This window comes from Pagrus major, chromosome 21 (assembly GCF_040436345.1).
Source record: "Pagrus major chromosome 21, Pma_NU_1.0".
NCBI classification, from domain to species: domain Eukaryota; kingdom Metazoa; phylum Chordata; class Actinopteri; order Spariformes; family Sparidae; genus Pagrus; species Pagrus major.
Window position 1 is genome coordinate 18,488,610 of NC_133235.1, and position 18,482 is coordinate 18,507,091.

Below are 18,482 nucleotides of genomic sequence, written 5' to 3' on the forward strand. Positions count from 1 at the left end.
ATGAAAGAGGCAGGAAGAAGCAGCTTCATTCATCATTTATTTAAACTGCTTTGGAGCACCGGCATGTGCCGGGGTAAAATGCTTTGGAGATGGCCCAGTCGTTCATCTTTTCTGCTTTATTTCATTACACTGCATCATCCTCTAGCCTTTCTTCTCCTCCTTATCCTCGTCCTCTGGGTTGTAGACGCTGACGGTGAACTCGCCAGCTTCTGTGCCGTACTTGTTCTTGACCACGAGGGCGTACTTCCCAGAGTCCGCCGTTGTGACAGCGGCGATTGTGATGCTGGCAAACTTGCCGTGCTCGAACTTGAGTTTGTAGCGTTCGTCAGACACCAGTTCCTTTTCATTCTTCGTCCAGCTCACCTCAGGTGTGGGCTCGCCCCAGACATTGCCAGTCAGGTTCAGGGACTAAAGAGAAAAAGGGGATTGCAGGAGGGTTGATTTGTGGAATGTAAAACTGGATTCAACAGAGTTCAGAGGAAGGAGATGCTCCAGGGAATGAAACAATGAGGAAGAAAGAGGAGGGTGAGACAATGAGCTCAACACTGTTGACACACTGAATATCTAATTTATGTACCTTGCCCTCTTGGATTGCAACCACATCTGGCAGGCCTCCAATAACACGAGCGCGGTCTAAACAAGAAATCAAACAGTGAGCCAAGGAGCAAATATTAACCATCATCTAGTCGGTCAGTCAACCTGTAGAGCATTTGCTTGTTTACAACATAATATTCACAGACGCTGACTTTTCAAACTGGAAAGGGAACCAACCCTCATAAAAATAATATTGCATTATTTTTAAAGGGACAGTTTTCCCCCAAATCCAAAATATATATTTTTCTTACCTGCAGTGCAATGTTATCCATCTGGATTGTGCTTAAAACGCCAAAAAATGCATCAGAAAAACTCAATATCAGTGTCTCTTTCCAGATATCATGACCCGGTTACTTAAAGCGATATTATGTAGAAATTATTATATTGTGCGACTTGGCGCCCCCCACAGTTTCTGAGTGCAACACCACTGTCATAAATACAAATCCCAGGTCTGTAACAATTTGTCAGACGTAATGTAGGTGCTAACTACAAACAAAACTCATCATTATCATCACGTCATAACAATGTCATGTGTTGTAAACTCGTATCTAAAAGTAAACATGTATGTAACGCTGTGATCCTACCCTCTGACTGAAGTTACAATGTGAAGGAAGTGATGGGGGGAAGAGACAACATTCACCCTATTACAAGACACTGTGCCATCAAAATGATTTCGAAGCTCTTATTTTTAAGGTACAAAAAAACGTTACATTATGTTGCTTTAGTATAATCCAAAGACCACATCCGTTGTGAGCCGTTTCATGGAGGGACTATTTTCTTTCCATACCACCGTGCAGAAGGAAGCATACATCTACCCATGGACAAGAGGCTAGCTAACTAGGCTAACTAAGCTAGCTAACGTTACAGACATTAAAGTTTTCATCCCATGCTGTCACTAGTACAAGGCTCTCATCCATGAGCAGATGTACACTTCCTTCTGCGCGGTGATATGGTGCACTGTAGTTTGGTCGAAAGAAAATAGTTCCGGTTCTATGTCCGTTATCTCCAAAACTCGGCAACTGAAACCAAAACTATCTAGATGGATAAATCTCACTACAGGTAAACTCTAAAATGTATGTAATATGTTTTTTTGATTTTGGGGTGAACTGTCCCTTTAACTCAACTGTATGCATGAATGATATTTTTAAATAAGTTTAGATGAAAATTTCCTGATATATAGCTATTTCATCTCCTGGAAAGCCATTTTCCATAAATGAGTTCATGATATTTTGATGACCAATAGACTCATATATCTTCTATTCACTGAACCCAAGTTTAAAATTCTAATAAAACTCATATAGCCTCTATATCCAGAAGAAAGTTACATCATTTCCTAAAGTGATGTCTCTTGGGAGAAACTACAGAATGAATAACTACTTACTTCTCTCTGCGATTGCTGCCGCCCTACGGAAGGAAGGAGACAGACATTGTGAGAAGCATCTTAAAACGGTATCGCAGACAGAATCCTTTTTTCCCCTGTGCTATACAATGTCAGGAAATGTATTTTGAATCCTTCTAAAAGGGCTCACAAAGTACATAGAGTCTATTTTTAAGTTTGTCATGACTGTTGCTATTTATTTGTGTGAACATCCTCTTCAGACAGAAATACAGAATTACACAACATGAGGACAGATGAGTTTGTTTACTTACTTCAGCCTTTGGAATTCTTCAAATGCTTCTTCCCATGCTGCACCGGAAAAAAATACACTTATTATCAATAATAGTTACATAAGCTAAAGTTAACGGGACCTTTTTAAAAATCTTCCTCACTTGGCTTGTAAAGTTTCACTCACCCTGGCCAGACAGATCAAAGACTCTCTTTACGCCGTCCTTGCCATCAAAGATGTCCATGGCGTATTTGCCCTTGTCCTTCTCGGTGGGCTCATTGATCTTAAGCCAAAGCTGCTCTCCTGTGACTCCAGACTTAACTCTCTCTGAGGCGGCAATCTTAGTATCTCTAATGAGGAATGGGCAGCAGAGACATCAATTAATGCTGTTTACTGAAAGTATACGTGACCTAAAAGCAAGATTGTAATAGGAATGCAGTAACTCAGCTGACCCTTAAAATCTGCACTTAAACCACTGAAATCGAAAAATGATGATAAATGCAATGATTCTCTCTCATGTTGTATTGCTTGACTAATTGGTCCCAGCTACATAAAAACACCCTCGGACCTATTGAGATATACATGCAAAGCAACCATGATAACTAACTTGGTCTTGCTCTGTCCATTTTGACTCAATCTGCGACTGCTTCATACCAATTAAGAAACGATATTTGGCCAATCAGGCTTGAATTTCAGAGGTTAACATGGCTGGAAAACACTACCAAGTGATTTAACATTTGACAGATTTAATATATCTTGACATATCTTGTCATATTGTTGAGCATGTGCTAATTTTTCTAGAAAGCTAAAAAATTGGTCGTTGAAGACACCATAATGTCAACATGATATCTGATATGTTTTCATTCTGCTCTGTCCATCAGTGTGTCAGCAGTTGCTTGTAAGAAGACTGTTTAGTCTTGTTCTGTCATTTGTCCTCGTATGTCTGTAATATGAGTTAAATATAGTGAAACAAAGCACACTTTGTTTTACGGCCACTCATTCACCTAGGTTACATGTAATCCTACAGCTAACAGAGTTGGTTGCTTGGCAATAGTAGTTTTGTAGAGCTAAAGCTAAACTTATCAACATTCCCTTGTAATGTTATGGTTTTGCAGGGAAGCCGACCCTGTGACAGGCATTAAGAATAACTATTATTACTATATGGAAATGGCCAATTATCATACTAATGGTCTTGGTTGTTAATGCTTATCATTGAGAGGCATCAATATGAAATCGTGACTGTTTAAAAACGTTAAATGGACAACATCAACTTACCCGGGGTCTGAAAATTAGCCCCTTGGCTAAATCTGACACATTTATGTCATATCTTGTCATATTGTTGATAATCAAAGAGCGTGGTACCTCAGTAAACTAATGAAAAAAGCATAGTAAAGCAAATACTTGCTAATATTACCAGTGGAATTATTTGACATAGTTTAGACACTGGCATATTTAAATATCCATCTCATAGACACCTGACAAATTCAAGTTTGTTAACGTACTTGTGGAGCCAACCAACGCGCAGTTCCTCGTGGTGATATGTGACATTGGAGTAGAGGATGATGCCATGTTCAGTGCTGATGACTTGGACTTGAGAGGAGGAGTTGGCTGCAGGGTAAAGAATGAAAAGCAGGTGTTTATCTACATCCCAAGGAACCTGTATGGATCAATGCGCCTCAAACTATTTCAGTCTCTAGCTGTTAATAGTGCATGCAGTGGAAAAATACTGTAAATCTGCACATTCTGAATCTCTCTGTGGTGTCCTTTAGTGTGTGGTGCTTAATGACTCACCAATAACCCTGAACAGCTCATTCAATACAGTTTGGTATCCTGGCGAAAAAGAAAGGATAAGACCATGTCACATTCACTGATATCACAGCACTGGTGGCCGTTTTTTCCCCACAAAATTCATGAAAGACACGTTACCTGCATCCGTCAGATTGAAAGTGCTCTTATCTTTGCCTCTGTCGTCTTTCAGGAAGACCTCGTAAATACCTGCATCGGCCTTTGAGATCTAAAGTTTGACGTAAAAGCAACTTTAGTGTCCTTGAGACTGCGATAAATCCTACTTCAAACAGAAGGGAATACAGTATAATTCTTGGAACAGATATAAGAGACAGTAGAACAGCCAGACAGAGACCAAACTAAACGGAAAAGGCAAGCTTTTCTCCCGCCCGGGATGCTGCAGGCATTTAGAGGAAAACATGAAAAAGGAAAGACGAGGAGGACAAATGGAGACATTATAGGTGTCAACTTATGGCAGCAAAGATTATGTCCAGACTTTGGGTCTTGGTGGCGGGGGGACGTCGTCTGCAGGTGGTTTTTTCCCTCCTTTTTCTTTCTTTATCTCTTGCTTAACAACCCACTGTGAATTAAACAGATAAGCCAGTTAATGCAAAAGCGGATGAAAGGAGTGGCAGTGAACAGGACGCCTCTCCTGAGCTCATGCAATGACACCAACCCTCTCTACATGAGTAATTTTTATAGCGTTTCAACGTACAGGTACCTTGAAACGTCAATATAACTTCACTGGCAGCAACACTGACTAACAGACCAGATTGATATCCTCAATAAAGGACAGCTTTTCAGTTTCACAATGTGTGAGTACGGTGGCCAGTGAGTTAAATTGAATACAATGTTAGAAATGAAATGGTATGGATTGATCACACAGAAAACCATATACTGTATTTACACTATACCTATGAATCTATAATGTCAAAATTTGGAGATTTTATTAGGATAACAAGTAAAAGCTCCAAAATGGAGAGTCAGTTGTTCCCAATATGTCTATTCTGACTCTCTAGTACAACATGCCGATGTGCTGACTCCAGCAGGCAACGTGAATATTCTTAGAAGTGTTTCATCATTTATGGTTCTGTGTGTCAGAGAGGGATGGTTGATATCGTAGCATCTACTCTTTGTCTACAATGGTAGCAGAAGCAGCTTTTGGCTCTCTACTCATAAGCTCACGACTCCTGACAAAGCACGGCCTCTGTCTAATGGGCTGACCTTTCCGATATTAAAGGTCAGCTCGCCATCCTTCCTCTCAATTTTCTGAGCGTCCTCGTCGTCCTCTGCAATCTCAATGCAGTCCTTAGACCAGGTGATCTCAGTCTCTGCTTTCACATTACCTATCTGTGGAGGAACAGAACCAATTTGTGACGCTTCATCTTTTTAAAAATATTAACAGCGGTACAAACATTTACAATTACTTTTCTTACCTTGCATTTCAGCAGCACATTGCATTCCTCAGTAACAGTGAAGTCAAGGTACTCCACAAAGTGAGGACCTGTAGATAGAATAAAAGATCATTATCCACATATACTTGCCTAATTAGTGTTAAACTTATGGAAGAAAAGTAAGATTTCTTACCTTGTTTCCTGACCCATTCTGCACGCTCAAATTCTGACTTCTTTTGAAGCGTCCTGAATTCTGGACAAAGGCAAAGAAGAGTCCTTTCATATTTTTTTATGTAACTGAAAGTTCAGACAGGCAGTGCATCAGACAGTCAGCGAAGGTGAGAATGAAAAAAAGGACACACAGTCAAAAAAAAGCTTGTCTTCTGCTGCCCCTCAGTGGACATTCATGTTAATTGCAGCAAATGCCACCAAGCAGAGTGAAGCTGTTCAGTATGTGTCGTTAAAATATATCTGCAGGTTTTCTGTATCTGCATTTAAATATTTGCATTTGAGGTCTTACCATCTCCAATGAGCACCAGACTGGTTGTACCCTTAGCCTTGCCATCCACCAGGTTAAAGGTGAACGTTCCCTCATCGGTGACCTCCAGAGAATCCATAAACATCTCAATGATGCCGGTCGTCTTGTCAAAGTTCATTGTGTATTTCTGGAAGCAGGAAACCCAGATTCATGAGATGTTATATGTGGACACGCATGACAACAGGAGACATTTCAAAAAAATTGAGTATGATTCCTACCTTTCCCTGAGTAATGATGACATCATTAAAGACATACTCCACTTCGCAGGCAGAAGTTAATTTCTCCACCTGAGTCCAGAATCGCACGCGACCCTTCTCGAGCAGCTCCATGGCCATTTCATTCTTAAAGGGAATAACTATAGAAGCACACATTTGTGAAAGCTCTTGTAGTACCCACGACACATTCATTGACACATCCACGTAAGGAACCATCACTTGGAAACTAATTCCAAACCTGTGTTTTTAGAGAGTGAATTTGTTGATTATAAAATTCAATTCCTAAACTATATCCAAAACAGAATCTGCACTTGATAAGCAGAAAAGAAAATGTGGTATTTGCAGTATCTGTGATGTGGTGGGATATTCACCAGGGAACTTGTGTTCATGGCTGATGTCCAGAAGACGCATGAGACCTGTCAACAACAATAACAGAATCAAAATGAGTGAATGTCCCTTCAGCATCATCTCTTCTGCTACAAGTTGTTTTTCTTATTTGTCTTACAATCTTCTAGAAAAACACATACAAGTATTAACGCCGCCAGGAATACTCCATGTCAAGTGCAACCTGTGTTGCAATATTACAACAGCTTTGAAAGACATAGTGCTGATGTATCTGTTCAAAACAATCGCACATCTACACCAGAGTGAGACGGATCGATGCAGCTTTTGAAACAGTGATAACAGACAGGAGCAGACACAGTCCTCCAAGCCCCCCCTCACACCTTTAGCACTGACACCATCCTTCAAATAACAAGTGAATCAAGTTTCAGAGATGCCAAGGCTGCAGGCTGACTCACCCTCCTCTGTGAGTGTGTAGCTAGAGGAGAAGCCGTCAGTGCCGGTGACCACACAGGAGTAGGTGCCCAGATCTTCCAGGGAGGGAGTGTTGAAGATAGCTCTGGACCTGGAGATGAGGACACAGGGGGGCAACAAGGTGTGAGGAAAGAGGTAGAAATTGTGATGATTTAAACTAGCAAGATCGGTAAAAACATTTTGCACATATGCCTGGAACAACAGCAAGACGCTGCATGAGAAATCCGACACATAAATGATACTTACTTGCCCTTTTCAGTGACAACAGTCAGACGAGAGGTGTCTGTGACAGCCTTGTAATTCTTGGACCAGATAAACTCAGAGCCTTCGCTCATCTCAGAGCACTCAAAGACCATAGAGATCACACCATCGTCATCAACATCCACATAAATCTCTTTGGTGCCTGAGGAAGAGAGAATAAATAAATGGTTTAAGTGTGTGTGCATCACCAGCTTTACAGATTGCATCTCTTAAACTCAGGATTATAGTATTGACAGTGGCAAATAATACAATATAGGGCATCAGTTTGGAGTTCATAATAAAAGTGATTTTCCCTTCTTTCCCAGACTTTCAGACCTGCGTAGGAACACTGAATGTGTGAGTTGCATAACAATCACACTCACCAGGGCGAGTCTGGGCCAGAATTGGCCCTAAGGCTGCTGAGGGCTTTCCAACTCCAGCGAGATTTTGAGCAAGCACACGGAAGACGTAGGATGTGCCCGGCTTCAGCCCCTTCACCTGAATCAGCACATGAGGAGTGGAAGGCAGGGAAAAGTTAAGAGAACAATTTTGTCATTATTTCACTTGCATTTCTCACATCAAGAAATATGCGGGAAGGACACCTCAGCAACAGAATGACAATCTCTCCATCTCCCTCACCTTCATGTACTTCATCTTGTTGGCCTTCTCGTGAACAGCCTTCCAGCCTGCCTCTCCAGCAGAGGCCACCTTGAGATCCAAATAGTAGCCATTGACAGGTGTGCGGCCATTAAATGCCGGTGGCTCCCACAGGACCACAGCAGAGGTGTCACGAACCTCAAGCACATGAAGACCAACAGGAGCACCTTGGAGGACGAATACCATAGACTGAATGATGGGGGGATAATTTTGGATTCACAAACACGCTGTTACTGGACAAAACAGTGATGGATGTTTCAAATATACTTATCGTAATTAGGGCTGTAACTAACGATTATTTATATTTGTGGTTAATCTACTGATTTTTTTCATGATTAATCGATTCATCAAAATCTAATCGAACTCCCAGAGCCCAAAGCGATGTCTTTAAATTGCTTCTTTTTGTCCAACCAACAGTCCAAAATCCAAAGACTCCTTATATTTACGAACCCAAACATATTGTCTCTCCTACCTGGCACAGTGATGGTCCATTCCTTGCACTCCAGAGCTGCACTGGCCAGAGAAGCTTTACTCACACCTGCCATGTTCATGGCGCGCACCTGGAACTGGTAGAAGACGTTCTCCTTCAGGTTCTCAGCCTAAAAGAACAAATGCAGATAATGAGAAATGATTAAAATACTGGTTTCGGGCTGGCAAACTGAAATAAAAAAAAAAAGATCAGTCTTCTGTCATTTGTTAACAACGTGACATGATGGCAAATCATTGGAAATCTGGTCCATGGGTGCTTGAAGTCAAAGAACTTACTTTATAGGAGGTAGTAGTCAATGCCTGGTGGTTCAGTTCATGCCATTTCCCAACAACGTCTCCCTTCACAGTCCTGTAGTCCACAAAATATCCCCTGATATCAGCCCCTCCATCTTTAGCAGGCGCAGTCCAGCCCACCACCATGTAGTCCTTCACAGCCTCCAGCACGGTCACACCACTGGGCTTTCCGGGGATGGCTGCAAAGAAAGCAAACACAACATCGACTTTTACTAAAAGACAAAAAGTCAAGAAGTGTGCAGACGAGGGTCATTTTCAGACATTCAGACCCTTTTTGTTTACATTTCCTTTATGTATAAGTCAGGCCTGTACATGATCTCACACAGATGGCCGAATTTTGCATAGGTCTTAGTTGTCATTAGTGTTAAACTACCACAGTGATCAAAAGTAGTACAGCTGAACATGCTACATGCTTTGGACACACAAATAACACACTTTTTTGGAGTCATTATAAAAGTTAAAGTACTTACACTCAAGGCCAGAAGCAGGGTACCTTTCACGACGAGACTCTCATTAGGTTCATGCTCTTTAGAACGCAACGTTGTTAAGCCTTTACCTCGGCCATGCACCAAGAGGCAACCCTGAAGAGTTATCAAATAGCACAAGAGAACTCGAGCAGAAACACATTTACACAGGAATCAATAAAAGCATTGTAAAACATGATTTAATCTGTTATTTAACCTTGTTGCGGCTAAATGAAGGAGGGGTGCTGACAAAATGTTAAAGTGTTAGTGATGAGTAGGTCAGGCAACATGCAAATATATGAAACATCAGTCAGATATGAACATGAGCCGTTTGCAGTCAGGAAACTCAAGAAAGGATGAGACAGCCAAATGTATCTGAGTAGAATCTGAGCGAGTAAATATGAGACTATAATTCAAGATTTTTTGTTAGGAAAAGGAAAACAAGTGATGAAAGTTAACAAGGTTCATGAACAAAGATGAGTTAAGAGGCTCAGAGGCAAAGAGCAGACGGCTTCAGGTCATGTGCATGAATGTGCTGAACTATTTAAATCTGGTCTTTCTGGGGGGGGGGGGATAGCTCAGCAATATCATTCCCTGGATAAATAAATGTTTAAAAACAGCTGGGAGCATGGAGTGGAGGGAAAGAGTATGGCTTGAATGCTACAGGCAAAGTGAATAATGGAGATGAGATGTGAGGACACTCACAGACAGCAGCTTTCACAACCACAGCTTCAGAGTCGTGGGAGCTCTGGCTGTATCCTGCGGCGTTGACTGCCTTGACTCTGAACACGTAGTTTGCCCCGGTAGTCAGGCCATGGCACACAAACCTGAGAACAGCACAGACAAAGGTGTAAAGAGTTGTCATTTTACCATTACACTTTGATTTTTCAACTGTTACATTTAAGATTGAACTTCTGTTTATACAAAGGTTTAAGGGTAATATAAGAGCTCAGGGAAAACAGGTAACTAATTGCTATTTCTTCTGAAAATTGATAATGTTAGCCAAAGTGGCTATCTTAGCTAACCAATGTTGATATTCCACTCAAGACACTGTAAGCTTTTGAATATGAAATAACACCTTCTTCCTCTTACAAATGAAAAGATGAATTCATAAGCAGTAAAACACACCCGAAAAATCCACAAAATCTCACTTAAAACCCTGGAACGACCACTGAAGGTAAGCTCGTTAGCCTGTTAAACATCTAGCCTGATGAATGATGCCAATAAATCAAATAATGAAGAGTTAAGGGACATTTTTACAGATTGCAGTTACCCAATTTAAACACCAAAAAGCAACAAGAAATGTTTGTAATGTTTGTTGTTCATAAAACCTTGTCTTTAACTGTACCTACCTGGTCTGCTTGACAGGTTTGTTGTTGCAAGGCATCCAGACATTGGTTCCCACCACGCTACAATCAATATAGTAGCCAACCAGGTGTGTGACATCCTTAGAGGCCGCCCAGAAGACCACCACTGAGGTGTCGGTGTTCCTGGTGGCCACTGGATTGCCCGGAGTTGAGGGCAGGTCTGTTGAGAAAATAGGGGAAAAGAAAAGAAATAACAATAATCACAGTGAGGAAAGAGGGAAAATAACAGATTGGAATAAGACGGAATATAATTCAGGAAGGATCTGTGAATAACTATTGAAATAAGACAACTGATGATATAATGATGTTGATTTCAGCTCACCCAGTTTATCTCCGACTGTGGTCTCTCCTGTGGGTACAGAAGACTCGCCCACACCAGCAGAGTTGCAGCAGCGCACACGGAAGTTGTAGGATTTACCCTCGGCCAGGTCAAACAGGGCAAAGCGGGGAGACTTGACTGGCATACCAGTGTTCACCCTCTGCCAGGTGTCTGAACCTGAAACACACTGTGGTCCACAGAGAACCAGACACATGTCAGTAAGAGAGCAGTTAACAAGACAATAGTTACATAAATCTGACAACTGGAATGCAGACACATGTTGACATAGAAAAAATGTTTGTTTTGGATGCTCTACAACTCAAACCCAAAGATATGTACTGTAATGTCAGAGAAAACAAGAAAATATTCACATTTGAGGAGCTGAAACCAGTGAATTATTGGCATTTTTGCTAAACAAACTGATACATTTCAGTTCTACTAGAGGCAGTAATCCATTTCTCCTCACCTTCTCAATGTAGTACATGACTCCTTCATGACCTCTCTGGACTGGAGGTTTCCAGGCGAGCACCACATAGCTCTTGGTTGCCTCTGTCACCTCAACATCAGTGGGTTCTCCAGGGATGACGCCCACTGAGGAGGCAAGAGGAAGCTCACATTATTTGCAGGTGGTCAATTTAACCAGGTGACATGTACTTTTAATTCTTCACAGGTCACTTGGGCGATTAATCTGTTGATTTATGATTAATCAATTAGTTGTTTGATCTATAAAATGTCTGAAAATTGTTAAAACAATTCAGAAGCTGGAATCAGAGTTTAGACTTTTTTTTCCTATAATAACTTCAATATGTAAGTAAAATGGTTGGTATAAAATGCTATATCACGATTAACTGCTGATAAATCAGAGTTGGAAGCCGTCATACCAGTAGGATCCTCCTCTGTGAACTTGATCATCCCAGTCCAAGGAGCTGAGGGGCCAGCTATTGGGAAAAAAATCAAGAAATCCATTTAAAAAGTGCAGTTATTGGCTGTGTTGCAGCGTACTGGCACAACTCTGGTGCGCCTCTCACCTCGCAGACGGGCTCTGTCGGAGGGATCCATGGCAACCACTGCCTCAGAGACACGAGACGCGCGGCTGACTCCTGCCTTGTTCACGGCCCGCACCCTGAAGATGTAGGAACGTCCCTCCACCAGTCCTGTGACGGGGAAGCGGGCATACTTCACTGGGACGTCATTACACTGAGCCCAGTGGTGAGTGCCCACCTCGCACCTGCCAAGGAAACAAAGTCTTTTATTTAACTGCAATCGTGCCATTTTATGTGTTGATTTTAGACGTTTTAAAATCTTCTAATTCTAGGAGGATTTGGTTTTGCTTTTCACAGCATAAATAAATCCTGTTTGTAGGATTGTCTCGCGGCCAAAGTAATGAGATGCTGCTCTGACCAACCTGTCGATGTAGTATCCAAGGATGGAGCTGCTGCCCTCCACCGCTGGCTGCTTCCAGGTCACCACCACGTAGTCCTTATTGGCATCATGACAGCGCACATCCAGGGGGGCCACGGGAACACCCTCCACCTCCAAATCGGCATCTGGCATAGCAAGACACACACACACACACACACACAACACACACTTGTAAGTAGTGCTGTTTCTAAATCAGGCTGATCTCCATGACACACTCAGTGTCCATTTTCTGACCTAGTTACATCGTTACAGTAGAGCTTGTGTGGCAGGACTGTAGCTAGCTGTCACAGATTATTTTGCATCTTGGTAACATTAAAAAGGGGATTCTGAGGATTTTCTCTCATGCATAAACCTGCTGATTTGTATTACAGATCAGACTCTCTGTGGCGACTTTAAGGGTACGCAGACGGATATAGAAGCGACATTCCACAGAGAAACCAAACACCTCAGAGAGAGTGTCACGTCACTTAAAGACACAGCAGAATTGAATGGTTCCCTCACACGTCCGTGAGTGTGGTGATCTCTAATATGTTGTTTCAATTTGCACACAACACTGTTGTTGAAAGCTGTGTAAATCAGACTTCAAGTCTAACAGACTCAAACTTTTTGCATTAACATTAAGAGCTTTAGTTGAAATATCCAGCGGGCAGCTTACCTCTGACAAACACATAGGCGGAGTAGGTGTCAAAGCCAGATTTGGTGTTGACGCGCAGGGTGTACATGCCCTCATCCTCCTTGTTGAGGTGGGCGAGGGTGAGTGTGGCACGCTCCCCAGACCAGTGGGTGTGCACCCATTTGGAGGGCTTCAAGGGGACAGCTAACGGGACAAGTGACAAAAACAAAACACCCATGATTGGATGCATGTAGCGGATTCATCAGAAAGGTAATATACAGTAGTTATAAAGGAGCATAACGCATTATTTCTGTTTTATTTTTCCACTTACAGTTTCTGGACCACACAACATTAGGCTGGTAGTTTTTCACAGTGGGATAAATGATGACAGTGCAGCCCAGACTCAGTGTTTCTCCTTCATTGCCGAAGGCCACTTCGAATTTGTCAAGGATGGTTGTTTTAAAGGTGACACCGTGTTCTGCGGAGAAACCATCTGCAGAAGAAACACTGCTATTAAAACGTTATACCTGCATTTACTGACTTTTTGAGCACTTTGTGGCAGCACAACAATCTGTAAACACAACACTGACATATTATCACTTTATAAATGTGTTTTTTTACACATCCAGCAGATACAATCATCATTTGGAGATGTTTTTGTTTATCCCCCTGACAAGTGAAAGACCAATATTCACTCTCCTTCTAGCTCCGTATTTGGTCTCCATCAACTCAACAGTAAAAATGTCTTGCTCCTGAGATAAACGCTAAACTGCATTCACCTGCTGGTCAAATACTTGTTTGGGTTTTCGGGTTTGGATTTAAGATCGTGGTTTGGGTTAAAGTTAATCCTTTTATAGCTAGGACATTTCATTAATGTGATTGGTCAGGAACAACACAGCACCAAAAGGCAATATCAGATTGTGCACAGAGCAGGTAGTCAACAGTGGGTTTTTATAGCAGCCTGCTATGGCTGGTAATGGGTTGGATGAAAAAAAAAAAAAACTATAAACAATCTGCAGAGCTGAACATTTTGATTCGTGCATCTTTCATTCCTACATTCCTACTAATTGTATGTCTTACAGAGCATCTTTGATTACTGTATACACTGTATGTGTAATACTAAATGTAATATACAAATCAAGTTGCCTGGTTTTAATCAAAACTTAAGAGAATGATTCAAAATGACTCACGTGGTTTGGGATCTAGTGGGCCTGCTTCCTCGCCATCCTGGAACCCTGCAGAGAAATACATCCTTCAGCAACCTTGTTGTGTCAGTAACAAGACGCTTCACATTCAACACTGTAGGCACAAAAAACATTTTTCATTTGAGTCTGAAATTTCTGACTTTCCTCCAGATGTGTTCTACTAAAGCCAAATCCTGTAAACTAGACACAACTGTGTGACCGTGTTGTGTTTGCAGCGGTATTAATTTAAACCTCTACTTTAAGCTTTGACCTCTAACTGAAGGAGAAGGAGCTGCTGCAACAATAATCTGCCAGAAAAAAAAATCAGTTTAACCTACTTTTGACAACAATCGTAGCCACAGACGAAGATTCTCCTTTCACATTTAGGGCAGAGGCGCAATACTGAGCAGTGTCGAGGAAATCGCAGCTGAAAATAAAAAACGTGCAACATAAAACATTTATTTTGGGGTAATGAGTATTTGGGGTACATCTCGTTCATTCTAACTGAAGCCGTGCAGCGTGAGCTTAATGATTACCTACTTCTTGATCTCCAGGGAGTGCATGTTGTAATTGCTCTCGGTTGTGTACTTCTCAGGGTGGGCCTTTGCATCGATGATCACGTTGTTTTTGTACCTTGAAGGCAGCAGAGAGTCGGCTGGTTTATTTTTACTAATGTCTTGTAAAAAATACTTGCATAGGAGTGTTTAAATTGCCAAATGCACAGTGCAACACGGGGTCATCCTGAGCAATGATCTTCTTGTGACATGGCAAACTACAACTACATAGTGTAGTAGGCATAAGGGATTAAATTATAAAGCAGATCTAGGTGCTTTGAAAACTTGAAAACATTTTCTAGTCGACACCCAAATGAGCATAATATGGGACCTTTAAACTGAAGTGTGTGTGCTCATGTTGCAATGTGGAAAATGTATTTGGCCGATGACAAAAGATGGAAACTTCTCTATGACACACGAATGACTGATTGCTCTCATCAGCCTCTTTTTCCTTATGACTCAGGAAGGGTGGGGACCAGTGAGTTTGGAGGATATCTCACCAGGCAACCCTGGGTTTAGGCCATCCAGCCACAGTGCAGTGCAGCTTGAGAGTCTTGCCCTCCCAAACAGTCTGTCCACGGGGCTTGACGATGAACTCTGGACGGTGTGTCAGGTTGTCTGGGTTCATTTTCCTACGGAACTCCACCCACGTGTCCATCTATAGGAAGAGAGCGAACTAAGATTGTCAGATAAATGTATCAACTTTATATACTTCATGAGAAAGATTTGATTATTTGAAATTTGATCCACAAAGGAATAAAATGGATTTACCGTCTTGCTCATTTCCATTCGTTCGGCGGATTCCCTGACGTGTGTTGATCTGGTTTTCTTCTCCACTCTAACATGCATGGCCTCCTTGGCCTCCCTGACAAACAGGTTCCTCATGGCCACATACTGAATCCCCTCCTCCGTCACCTCCTCCTCATGAGCCTCCATCAGACCGCGAACAGCGTCATGACTGGCGACACGACAAACCACCGACATGTGAGAGCAGTTTCAGACTTTCAGTCATGATGTCATTGACTGTAATAAAATGCAGACCATCCATGGTGTTGATTACCTTGCAGTGTCTTCACTCACCTGGCTCTAAACACGGGAATGACATAGCCGATAACTTCTTTATCCTTGTCCATTGCCAGGTAGGTGCGTTTGGCTCTCTTGGGTAGCGGGCTCAGTTTAACCACCTCCTGCCCTTTCTCTGTTCTCACAGAGGTCTTCAGGCTGAGAGGTAAGAGACAACAATCAGAACAGTGGCACTGCAAACACCAATATACATCAGATAGCATATTCAAAAGGGTTTATTTTGATCTCTTTTCTATATAAAAGCCATATAAAACCTTAAAGCAGGGGCATAAATATAATATATATTGGGGGGATGCTTCCCACCCCAGTCCTGCAAGTGTATTGTCCAAGTGTTGTTGCCGTACAGTCAACGTCAAACACTCAACTGTCTCTCTAGTTCATTACTTTCAAATGTATCTAAAAGTGGAAAACTAGGATGAAAAATGAGTGTTATGGTGTCTATATAACTGTTGTTTGTGATAGTTTTTGTAAAGTGTGTAAGGAGATTTTCGCCTATTTGGAATCTGAGAGATCCGAATTCACGGAAGAACTGCAGACTCGAAGTGATGAATCAAATCTTTTTACTTCAGGAGAGAGAAGAGGACCAAAGCATGGTTGTTCTCTCCAGACTTTCAGTGGGCCTTTTATACCATCAGGTTAACAATCTGGATGTCAGGCTAAATTCCTGTTATTAGCTAGTGAATAAATAAAAAGTTCATCCCGTGTGTGAAATGGCAGGAAGTGAGTTTTAAAAGTTTGAATTTTTCTACCCCTGAGCAGATTTGCATTAAAGGATAGGGATAATAGCATTCAATGTTTTTCTTACACTTATGAGTCTGAAAACTGCCCCTAATACGCTATTTATGAAGTTTTTTTTAGCAACATTTGCTATAAAGTACAGCTGCACAGCAACGAAATTACCAATCCTTAAAGAATAAAGATATGTATTTGTGACCCATTTTCATAGATCTTCACCAGGAACGAACCAGGGGCTAAGAGCCAAATGAGTCATTTTGTGGTTTTTGGTGACACTGCCAGTGTTATCCATTGATTTACTCCTTCTTGAAACTAATGGGAAAACTTTTAATTTTATGTATTTATTGCTTGAAGTCTGGCAGTGTAAGCAAATACAACAAATGCTGCTGACTCAATTCTGATGCTAATAACTGACTGCTATTTAGTTCTAATGAATAAGAGATGAACATTTGCATAATTACTTGACCTAGTATTAGACCAAGTAATTCAAATGTAACGTCTGCAGTATGCACAACATTTGTCTGTAATGACAAAAAAAAAAAGATACCTAAGAGAAAGAATGCTGAGCTTCAGTACAATCTAAAAATATTAAAAATCAACAAGTCAACAGTCCAGTTACTCATAAATGGAAGATGTATTTCTGTCCACTTTTTCGACCCTGACCCGTATTACACTCTGACTCATGTACCTAACAGCTCCTCGGGTCTCTCTTATTGTCAGCTGAGTCTATAAATGGAGCCGGAACTGGAGGATATGCAGCATGGGTGGGAAAAGTTCATCTTAAAACCCTGCTTTCACTCATAATCTCTGTCAAATCTGCCCTAGCCTATCCACTTGGCCTCGGAGAGTAGCGGCACAATGCGGCTTTGATAAACTCTATTCCCCAGAGTCGAGGTGAGATCAAGTCAACTGAGGAGGCTGAACGCACAGCAGAGACAGACAGATGGAGGGAGTCTCAAAAGATTGCTGCAGAGTTTGTTTCCTGCTGCTGACTCACCAGGTGTGATGAAAGGAAGTCTTCGGCTCAGCGTGTAAGAAAGTCAAAGGTGTAAAAAGTTTTACTGCTGATAAAAGCGCTTCATTCCTTACAGTCTGAGAAGCTACAGTATCTCAAGGTTTAGATGATGAAATTAGAAACTTTCTACGCAATCAGTTACTTTTAACAGAAACAAAGGGGTACGACGTCAACACATAACCAAGAGTTATTAACTATTTAACGTCCGTGGAAGCCGGTGCACAGCCGTTTATAATTTCATGACTTCCATACAGTGCCTTTACAGTTGGCCTAACGGCAACGTCTCATGTCCTGCCTAACAGAAATAGCTTTAGCTGTCCATGAATATATTTGGCAGCCCTTCACTACAGCTGAGATTCCTTCCCTGACCCCGTTTAGAAAGCTACCATGGTTCCAACATGCACACTGAGCCCGGCAGATTGAAGGACAGAGAAACTCTGACCTTATTGCGTGTAGACAAGTGACACAGTGGAACACACATACAAGATACAGACCCGTATTGATAGACAGTGCCGCTTTCACACAGCACTTGAACTATACTGTGACTGTACTTTGATCAAGCCTCATTGGATTCTAACACATGGATTCTCATAGGGCTGCAACAACAGTTATTTTCATTGTCAATTAGTCTGTTGTTAATTTTAATGATTAATCAATCAGTTACCTGGTGCTTTTTTTTAATATAGCTCCCATTGTATTTATATGTGTTTATTTTTGACCTTAATATGTTCTTTTTCTTCTTTTTTGCACACAAGCAAAGACAAATTTCTGCCTTTTGCATGCAAAAGGTAGACAATAAGGTATTTTGTATTTTCTTCAGAAAATGCTGAAAAATGTCAATCAGCATACACCAAAGCCAAAGATGAAGTGTTCAAATATCTTGTTCATCCACAACCCAAAGATATTCAGTTTACTGTCATGGAGGAGTGAAGAATCTAGTTTTCTTTCAAAAATGTCTTATACAGATTAATCTATTATCAAAGTAGTTGGCGATTAATTCAACAGTTGACAACCAATCGATGAATTGTTGCAGCCCTACTCTCTAAAATATATCAAAGTGGTGAAAGAGACACAATTTGCAAGTTGGCATCTTCAAA

General features: G+C 41.4%; 1 protein-coding gene across 1 annotated transcript; it reads right to left on the reverse strand.

Annotated features, from left to right (window-relative positions):
• Positions 1-17: 17 nt before the first annotated feature.
• myom1a (myomesin 1a (skelemin)) lies at positions 18-16,626 on the reverse strand. Its single transcript, XM_073491666.1, has 37 exons — positions 16,601-16,626; positions 15,633-15,773; positions 15,324-15,510; positions 15,053-15,210; positions 14,539-14,631; positions 14,337-14,425; positions 14,005-14,049; positions 13,146-13,307; positions 12,857-13,018; positions 12,185-12,326; positions 11,808-12,007; positions 11,661-11,717; positions 11,246-11,370; positions 10,783-10,966; positions 10,446-10,620; positions 9,799-9,920; positions 8,612-8,808; positions 8,319-8,445; positions 7,829-8,013; positions 7,573-7,687; positions 7,196-7,352; positions 6,934-7,040; positions 6,505-6,549; positions 6,137-6,273; positions 5,901-6,045; positions 5,574-5,633; positions 5,423-5,490; positions 5,211-5,336; positions 4,483-4,566; positions 4,128-4,215; positions 3,993-4,031; positions 3,704-3,809; positions 2,388-2,551; positions 2,245-2,281; positions 1,976-1,998; positions 578-633; positions 18-408 (listed from the first exon to the last, which is right to left on the reverse strand). The coding sequence occupies exons 1-37, from the start codon at positions 16,624-16,626 to the stop codon at positions 142-144; spliced, it is 4,401 nt and encodes a 1,466-aa protein (XP_073347767.1). The 3' UTR covers positions 18-141.
• Between the last annotated feature and the right edge of the window lie 1,856 nt (positions 16,627-18,482).

Excerpts from the sequence above, each read along its gene's own strand:
- myom1a (XM_073491666.1), bottom strand. The coding sequence starts at position 16,626 with ATGACTCATTTGGCTCTTAGCCCCTG. Across the intron at positions 13,019-13,145 it reads TGTTGTGTGGTCCAGAAACT|CTGTCCCCTTGAAGCCCTCC; the intron begins GTAAGTGGAAAA and ends TTGTCCCGTTAG. Across the intron at positions 6,274-6,504 it reads CCATGAACACAAGTTCCCTG|TTATTCCCTTTAAGAATGAA; the intron begins GTGAATATCCCA and ends GTGCTTCTATAG.